Below are 9,148 nucleotides of genomic sequence, written 5' to 3'. Positions count from 1 at the left end.
TAAGTGATCACTACATTGATCCAGTCTCCTCTCTCTCCTCTCTACAGAGAGCCCATTACTGGCCATATTAGAGTTCTTGGAAACTCTTGTTAACAGTTTGTAGCATTTCTAATGTTACATCCCAATTATTTAATATGTTCCAAAAGGATGACTAGGGCTTGGATATTTCCCCCAGTGTCAGAATCATGTGCAAGGAAATGATGCAACAAGCCGAACAGATACTTTAGTGTATGTGCACTAGTGACTGACCGCAAACCATGCCACTTCTCTGTTCTGGAGAATTTATATTCAGAGCTGAGTCGTATACATTTGGATTGTGTAGTAAAGCTAATATGACAGCTCTGTCCATTTTGGATTTCCAGGTTCTCCATTCTCTCAAAAATGAACATTGTCAGTGGTACAGTTTGAAGGTTCATCAGACTGATTGCAGCAATAATATAATAAATTTGTCTGAATTGTTGCTGTTATAAATGCATGTGTGATCAGGCTCTTGCACTTTAACAGAACTGTGCCTGCCAAGAATTCACAGACCCCTCAGCTTTGTTTTTAGTGAAAAAGATATCTGGCTGGAACGTCATTGGCTTGGTAGACTTTCTTCATCAGTCAGTTGGTTGCTTTGAAGCTTGGTAGCGTAGAATAAACTCGGTTGAGCTCACGAGTAGTGAGCGGCAACCCACAGATTTAGATGTGGGTGTTCAGACTCAGTGAGATCAGCAGCACTAACACAAAGGTATTTGATTCAGTGTCAGAAGCGCTACCTAATGAAGCTGCATTATGCTGTAGAAGTGTTAATTTTTCAAAAACGTCATCAGGTTTTGTCTCATTTCTGCCTTCATCACTAGTTAATACATCATTGAACACTCCTCTCTGTGTCTGTCTCTTCCTCCTAGGTTCGCCGTCATCGCCTCGGGCTGTGCCAGCTGTCCCAGGTTGGTCTGTCGCAGAGAAGGCTGCGGTGCTGAGTTTTGCTACCACTGCAAACAGGCCTGGCATCCCAACCAGACTTGCGACTCGGCCCGTCAGCAGAGGGCGCAGTCTCTGCACACCCACAGCAACCACTCACCCAGCTACACACAGGAGCAGGGACCTGGTAAGTACCTGGAGGACGCACACACCTGTCAGCCTCCCTGGAGAGAGACCGGTTCGAACATCAGACACCACAGCTCGACACGCACATTGTGCAGATGTGTGTGCACTTGGTGTAGACAGACAGACAGACAGACCCCCCTACCCCCCACCCCAGCGTTTTTGATCTCAAAATATTTTTCACACTTTGAGATCTCATTCTCTCTCTGCCTCTGTCAATCAGTCTTGACCACATGTCCGTTTCCTCAGTCTGTCAGAGCGCTGAGTCAAACTTCTCTCGTGGTGTTGTGGGCACTGCCCAGCCTTTCCACCACTGGGGGAAGTGTTCGGCGTTCAGTCAAACATCAGACACTATTTATATCCCAGTTTCTCCTCTGACTGCAGCATCTTGCATCCTGTTGCTGTTTCACAGTATTTCTCAGTCTGAGTTCAGTCCGACCACAGAAAATGTTATTTCACAATATTTCTCAGTCTGAGTTCAGTCCGACCACAGAAAATGTTATGAGGAGCATTTGTATAATGCGCACAGACAGTATGTTTTGTTTTTTTGTTGTTGTTGGTTTTGAACTGGGAACGAGTTGAAGATGATCAGTTTGCTTCTTCCAGCTCTTATTTAAACTTTTTTAAAACATTAAAAACTTGAAAAAAACTGTTTCTAAACAGTTCAGTTTCACAAAATCAGGTATCTCCTTGCAGGGCTTTACTGGGCTCAACAACAAAATAAGGCAGTGTATTATTAAATGCAGGTGAACTTATCTGTACTTCTGGAATAGAAATATTTTTAAAACAGAGAATTGTCACATTTGTCAACATTTTGCTTGGGCATAAGGCTACACTATATTTATTTATATCATCCTTTAAAGGAATAGTGTGAGACCTGGGTAAACACACAACTTAGATGCAAAGATTTAGATGAGAAGACAGTTGACCCTCTCGTATCTGACTGCTAAAATGGAAGCTGTAACCAGGAGACAGTTAGCTTAGCTTAGCACAAAGACGGGAAGCAGGTGGAAAGAGCTGGCCTAGTTCTGTCCACAGGTATTGTCATTTTTACTCTTCAGTTTTTCTGCTAAATAAACATGTTACTTAATGAACTTAAGACATGTTAGTAACAAGGACCAAAAAAACCAAACAACATATTTCCAAAAATGTTGATAGCAGTGGTGATAGATACAATCATAACACGCCACAAACATCCTTATGTGTGTTTTAAGTAAATCCCTTCTCTCTCACTCTCTCTCACCTTAATTCACCACTTCCAATCTGCCACTTACTGCCAAGTATTCAGACGAGCTGACAACAACCCAGAAGGCCAGAATTGACTCATAAAAAATCTAGGTTGCTCCCTCTGTCCGTTCATACATGCTGCTTAGTCAGCTGGATACAGAATGATGTACAGAGACAGAGAAAAGAAGAGATGGGAGAGCTGGAGATATAAGAAAAGCAATAACAAGAGCAGGAGAAACAAAGGAGCAATGGAAAAAAGAAAGAAGAGGAAGAAAGAGTGGGCGAAGCAGAGACAAGAGTACACAAACAATAACTACTCCTACACACACAGTGTGCTTTTCAAGAGTCTCTTCAAGTTAAAATGCCAAAATATCATTTAAGCAGCAGGGAATGTTCCTAGTATCCAGAAATCAAACGCACAGTAAATTGACTTTTGGCTTGTTCCCTTAAAATGCATTAGTGGACAAAGTGCTGCGATTGTTTAATCCATTACTCTAATGAAGTTTGATCTGGTTGCCAACAGAACAGAAAATGGTTCAATTGGACAGTTGTGAAGTGCTTTTCCCTTACACTTGAACTATTTTAACATTTTTGGGCTAAATTTTAGACATTAGAGGCCTTTTTTTGTCCAAGATTTCATATATTTTAAAGCAGTTGTGTAATATTTTCCCAAAATGTCGATAGGCTCTATTCCTTTAATGCCTCAACTTTTTAACCAGATGCACAAGCCCAAAAAAAAGGAAAATATTCTTGATATCAGAGCTGTCACTGAATACCGAATCTGTTTCCAGCTGATGATATCAAGCCCTGCCCTCGCTGTGGCGCCTACATCATCAAGATGAATGATGGGAGCTGCAATCACATGACCTGCGCCGTCTGTGGCTGCGAGTTCTGCTGGCTTTGCATGAAGGAGATCTCTGACCTGCACTACCTCAGGTAGGAAAAGATCTCATTTCACTGTTTATGTCAACTCTACAGTAGAAATACAGTAGATTCGAGTCTAGTCTTATTAGATATAAGTGCTGCATTTGACAAGGTTGAACTACCAGGCATAGACTGGAAACCTGGGCTGGGCTCTCAGGTACAGTACTGCAGTGGCTTAAGTCCCATTTAGAGAACAGAAACTATTTCATTTCATTTGGTAATAATCTGAGAGGATCCACGTTTTATGTGGGGTTCCCCAAGGCTCAATAGGTGGCCCTCTTCTGTTCAACACTTACCTGCTCCCACTGGGCCACATCATAAAAAACATCAGCTCTCATAATTATGCAGATAACTTGACTTTGTTCTGTCGCCAAATGTAGTGTGTGTGCAGGACAAGAGAACAATGAAACAACTGGACAGCCCTGATCTTTCAGAACTGAGCTGTATGTTCAAAATGAGTTAGCCCAGTGTCTGAATCGCGCCATACAGATAAATGTGCCTTGCCTTTCAAGTGTGTAAATCTAAACCTTAACTCTCACCTTATTCACTTTTTGTGTTCTTCCTTTATCTTTCACTTTCCATTTTCCCTTCTCCCCTCCTCCCATCTTTTTTGTCTGATGTCCTTCTCTTCTCCCTCCCTCCCTCCCTTCCTCTGTGTTTCCCTCCATCAGTCCATCTGGCTGCACATTCTGGGGGAAGAAGCCTTGGAGCAGTAAGAAGAAGATTTTGTGGCAGCTGGGAACTCTGATCGGAGCTCCAGTCGGCATCACCCTCATCGCAGGCATCGCCATTCCCGCCATGGTCATTGGCATCCCTGTTTACGTTGGCCGCAAGGTGAGAAACCTGCAGGGAATGCAACAGTGCAGGAAGAAGCTTCATTACCTCAGCAGCAGAAGAGTGCATGTTTGTTGTTTAAATTATCACTTGAGAGAAAGCTGAGCTTTCATCAAGATCAAGATCTGCTACAGTTTTTTTTCTTTGCTTTTCAATTTGCTTTAAACGGCTCAATAACTTTTTCATTATGTTGACTCTGATTTTGTCCTTTTTCTTCTGGTTAGTTTGAATTATTTATGAAACCGGCTTAAGTCGGGCTTTTTTATGTGAGAGTGATTTCATCTTGTAGATATTTTCTGTTTTTTTTATTGTTTTATGATTGTAAAATGAATACATCTGAGTTTTGTACTTTTGTTCAGACAAAACGGGAAACTTGCAAAAGGAATTTTTCATTGTTTGCATAGAAAATCAGTGAATAAAATAAGTAATTTAAGCTAATATATAATCTTTAAAGTATATAGATGCAAGTTGTATACTTTTAAGTTTCACTATGTTGTTCCTTATTTATATATATAACATAATATAATGTAGGGTTTAAGGTTTAGTACTGAGCTTTAATTTTTAGCCACAATATTAGTAAGAAGCACTTTCAGTCTAAATCCTGGATGGTTCACAAAGTTGACAAAAGGAAATGGTAATCTACAGAGAGATGTGAGGGGGACTTTTTGAGAGGAAGTGATTATGTGTAGTGAGAAATGAATGTTTCCCACTGCTCGTAGCTGACTGACATGTTTCACAGTGAGCAATGCGTTTTTGTAAAAATCTTCATGCTCAGTTCACTTTTCCTTCATCTTTGTCCAGACTGCTACAGAAACCAGAACTGGAAAACCACGGAGTTTTGGCAACTGACAAATAGTTTACAATGTGGCCACAGTCACTCTTTCGCAATCTTCCTGTGGTTTTCTCGGGATTTTACAGCATTGCAGAACAAAAAAAAATTTTTTGTTGTATGTTGCCCTCATTTTTAACACAATGTTAAGTTTTCTAGACGTGAGAGAAAGTATTTTTATTTCCTTCGAGTACCAATAGACAGTTTTCATTCACACTGAGAATCACACTGACCTAAACACCAACAGCACATTCTGTAGAGCATCAGACTGTTTTTAAAGTCAAGATATGAAAAGTGTCAGAAATTATTTAAGGCCATAAGTTAATAAAACTTCATTAAATGCTATTAAGTATGTTCAAAATGTTTATTTTGTGCTTTATGTTGATGACAGACCCTTTAGAGTCAGTGATATTTAACTGAGGTAGCGTTTGAGTTTAAAGCTGAAGTCTAATATTTATATACTTTAGCACTCTCTCATGGACGAACATAAAATTACACGTGAAAACCAGGCACAGTGAGAAGAGAGAAAGAGCCGTACTGAAGGAAATCGTCCCTCAGTGACACAGGGATGATCTCTGTGTTAAAACTCACCAGGCGGCTGATGTTCCCAGAGCAGTAGCCAGCCTTTGACCTTCACCCCACCCCCTGGGAAGCCTTTGTGAAATCTGTTAAACCGTGTCCTTCCCTCTCCTCTGCCGCAGATCCACGCCCGCTACAAGCTGAGGATGCCTCGCCACAGAAGGAACCTGGCCATCACAGGGGGAGTGGCCCTGTCAATCATCACCGCTCCTGTCATTGCAGCTGTCAGCGTGGGTAAGAAACCCAACAAGAGCGTCATTTATTATTCACAACAGATCTCTCAGGCTGGCAGCCAGAACAAAGCAGGGGCAGGTTGTTTATGAGTGTGAAGACACACTACTGCTCGTCACCTCCATGCAAAATGAAAAATGCTATTTTTGGATGGCGGCATCATGATTTAATACAACGAATGACACTGAAAACCCAATAAAATATGATGCGTCTCAGTGATGCAGACTTAGATAAGGAGAATGTGTCTGGAAACACTCTAAATCAGCTTTTTACCCTTCAGGCTTTTTATTGCTCCTTTTGTCTTTCTAGAGCAGAAATTCAAACAAGTTGTGCAATAACACAATGAATCAGCATCTTTTCTACACTTCCTTCTGAAGCTCAAAACACAAAGTTAGAAGTTAGAAGTTCACATTCAGTTTGGCCAGTGGTGGGTGAAACCTACTATATCAGTATTTTTGTTTGTGTCCCTTCTCAGGCATTGGTGTGCCCATCATGTTGGCCTATGTGTACGGCGTGGTGCCCATTTCTCTGTGCCGAGGAGGAGGTTGTGGTGTCAGCAGAGGGAAGGGCCGAGGCGTCCGAATCGACTTTGATGAGGACGATGGACCAATCACAGGTGAGGACACTGAACTGATAATAACATTTCCTGCAGAGTGGAGGCCCAGGATATCGCCCCTGAATCTTCACATTTCTTTCTGACATGCACTAAAAACAGATTTTCTGTTTCCTGCAGTGGCGGACGCGTGGCGAGCCCTCAAGTCACCGAGCCTTGGCGAGAGCAGTCTGGACGGGGCGGTCAGCGGTCTGAGCACCACCTCCCCCAGTGAGGGGCTCTCAGTGGCCCCTGTGACTCTGGGTGACACACCGCACTTCAACACCTTGGCAGGAGGGGCCCTGGGGACCCGCACTGGCAAATACAGCAGGTGAGGAACAGGGATGAAGGTAATGAGTTCAAGAATAGCAGTGCTGGCATCCTAATGAACCAGACTGACACTGTTATTCATTAGAAATGCCTTTTGAACTGCTCCATACTGAGATATTTTTATTTATTTCAAGACAGGCGGTATTATGGATCCTGATAAACTAAACCATAAAATGTATTTTTTCTTATGAATGTCTTTAAAGTTTATTATCACACTTAGAGCGACTTAAAGATAGTTTCTTTTGGTAAATCTTTATTAATTTAGGCCTAAAATCAATTTTAGTTGTGCATCAATTTGCAAATATATTTGACTGGGTTTTGAGAAATCCTTTGAGCTACGGGACACAAACAAACAGGAGCACAGCTGTGCAGATCATCAGGGGATGAAGCACGTCTCCTTATTAAGCTGGAGGCCTGAAAACAGCTTTTGTTCCTACATATGGACTTGCAGTGAATGATTATGTGAACCCTGGGCAAAGATCTATTGCAGCTTTTTAAGAAGCTCTTACACAACCAGAGCTTCTGTTGCACTGTGGCTGCATATAAACCATCTAAAGACATCAATCTGGTCAAGAGGCAGGACCAGAAATAAGCAGTAAGCTGAAAAGGGCACAAGTTTAGAATCCACTTCTCATGGTCCATATATGGTCAGAGCATGTACTTCTACACAGAAAACTCTGGAGGAAGATTAAATATAATGTATCTGCAAATGTATACATAGATTGTAAAAAGTGTTGATAGAACAGTGTAAGTGATGATTATGAGTGTTCCTGTAGGCTGGAGGTTCAAGCCGGGGAGTTGGCTAAAGAATCAGCCCAGAGGGACACGGGCAGCCTGGGAGCGGGGAGTGACTGTGCCAGCACCCGAGGAATGGCCGGATCGATCATCTCCTCCTACACACTACCTGACAGGTGAGAGACGACACTTCTGTCTTCTTCTGTAGTATCTTTGATCTCTCTCTCTCTCTCTGGATTTTCACCTTTCTTATTGTGTCGTGCGTTTGTTTTTCTAGTTGTGCTATTTCCCTCCCGCCCCCTCCAGCTGTCAGGCTGTGGACCCCTCTGCTCCATCAGATTAGATTTGGATGTGGTGTGGTTGAGATAACAGAATTAAACCTGATGTGAAGACTTGATCTCATGTTATCTCTTCTCTAATGATGCCTAAAGCTGTGTAAATCACTCTATTATTATAGTTTTACTTACTTTTTCTGAACTGCTAAAACATTAAACCCTGATCTCAGAACAAAACAGCTGCCAAAACTCATTTACGGTAAGGATCACTCTCTTTGCAAAACTTGAAAAAATAGCCACCTACCGTAGTTACATAGTAGTTTTCAGATTCCAATCAACCTTTTTTCCAAAGCTCTACACACGTTCTCACTTAGTGAAACACATTTTGCGCAGTGATGCACTTGTGATGCCTAATGGTAACCACAGGCTGCAGAGGTTAAACACAGCTACACTACAGCTATTGTTGCTTACACGCTGTGACTCAAAACTGTTCACACTTGTTGCTAATGATGTGATGGAACCGAAATAAGCTGTGAACTCACAGGCAGCATGAGTGAGCTGAAGGTTGGTACCAGCGTTAGATGGAAACAATCTGAGAGGCAGAGAAGGAAGAGTGCATGTAAGAGGAGGAGGAGGAGGAGGAGGTCAGGGAGAAGGTTGCCTGAGTCCTCTGGTCTGATTCAGCACAAAGATGTGATGCTGAGGTCAAGTGAATCACTTGTTGATGTTGATTTTACAGTTGCTGAACATTTACACAGTGTCCTTGTCATTTACATTTTGTATTTGTCCATTGGTGTGCTGAATCCACAGACATTCAAAACTATGTTGCTTTCAGTATTTACAGTATGCAGTACAAAGTTGTTAATTTACTTTTTATTTATTTAAATGCATTTACTTATAAACAGTAAACCTGTTTTGGGAGCCATTTGCCCTGAACACCGTGTTTTCCATCTTAGGATTGTTTTGGGAGCCATTTGCCCTGAACACTGTGTTTTCCATCTTAGGATGACGCTCAGTACAGTTTTTATGTTGATGATATGCAAACGTTGACTTTAAGCAGAGGTAAAACTGTTTTGAGTTGATTGTTTGATTTTGCAAGAAGAGGCTGAGGTTTTGCAAATTTGTATTTGTATTTTGAAAAATAGGTTTTGTGTTTACAGTTCTGAAAAATGGATAGAATGTTTCAAGAAATGTCTTAGCAATTATGAAAAACTAATATTTATGCATAATCCAAACTCGTTTCAAACATTTGACATATACCATTGTTACAAAAGTGGCTGCAAACTGAGTTCCTTATCTGTGTGTACCTTAATCTATTCAGGGTCTCTGCGTGACCAGTGAAGAGGCCCTGCCCCCTCCCCGGGGTTCTGCTGCCATGGCTGCCGCCTCAGGAGGAGAGGAGCCTGAAGACTGCAGCTCCAGACGGGGTGGGACTTTGTCTGGCTCAGTGTTGGGACTGTCCCCGGGTGTGTCAATCAGGGAGGGGCTCAGAGACGTCACCTTGGC

General features: G+C 42.0%; 1 protein-coding gene across 3 annotated transcripts in view; it reads left to right on the top strand.

Annotated features, from left to right (window-relative positions):
- rnf19b (ring finger protein 19B) overlaps positions 1 to 7,571 on the top strand; it is a 26,143-nt gene extending 18,572 nt beyond the window's left edge. For all 3 annotated transcript variants that reach the window (XM_020618518.1, XM_020618520.1, XM_020618519.1), the window contains exons 3-9: positions 891 to 1,090; positions 3,105 to 3,249; positions 3,909 to 4,071; positions 5,602 to 5,713; positions 6,186 to 6,326; positions 6,444 to 6,633; positions 7,409 to 7,571. In XM_020618518.1, the coding sequence (XP_020474174.1) occupies positions 891 to 1,090; positions 3,105 to 3,249; positions 3,909 to 4,071; positions 5,602 to 5,713; positions 6,186 to 6,326; positions 6,444 to 6,633; positions 7,409 to 7,547 (1,090 nt within the window). In that variant the 3' untranslated portion in view covers positions 7,548 to 7,571. The remainder of the gene's footprint in view (positions 1 to 890; positions 1,091 to 3,104; positions 3,250 to 3,908; positions 4,072 to 5,601; positions 5,714 to 6,185; positions 6,327 to 6,443; positions 6,634 to 7,408) is intronic.
- Positions 7,572 to 9,148: the final 1,577 nt, after the last annotated feature.

This window comes from Monopterus albus, unplaced genomic scaffold, assembly GCF_001952655.1.
Source record: "Monopterus albus unplaced genomic scaffold, M_albus_1.0 scaffold206.1, whole genome shotgun sequence".
In the NCBI taxonomy this organism is placed as follows: domain Eukaryota; kingdom Metazoa; phylum Chordata; class Actinopteri; order Synbranchiformes; family Synbranchidae; genus Monopterus; species Monopterus albus.
Note: the sequence above shows the minus strand (reverse complement) of the source record. Positions and strands in the feature narration are given on the sequence as shown.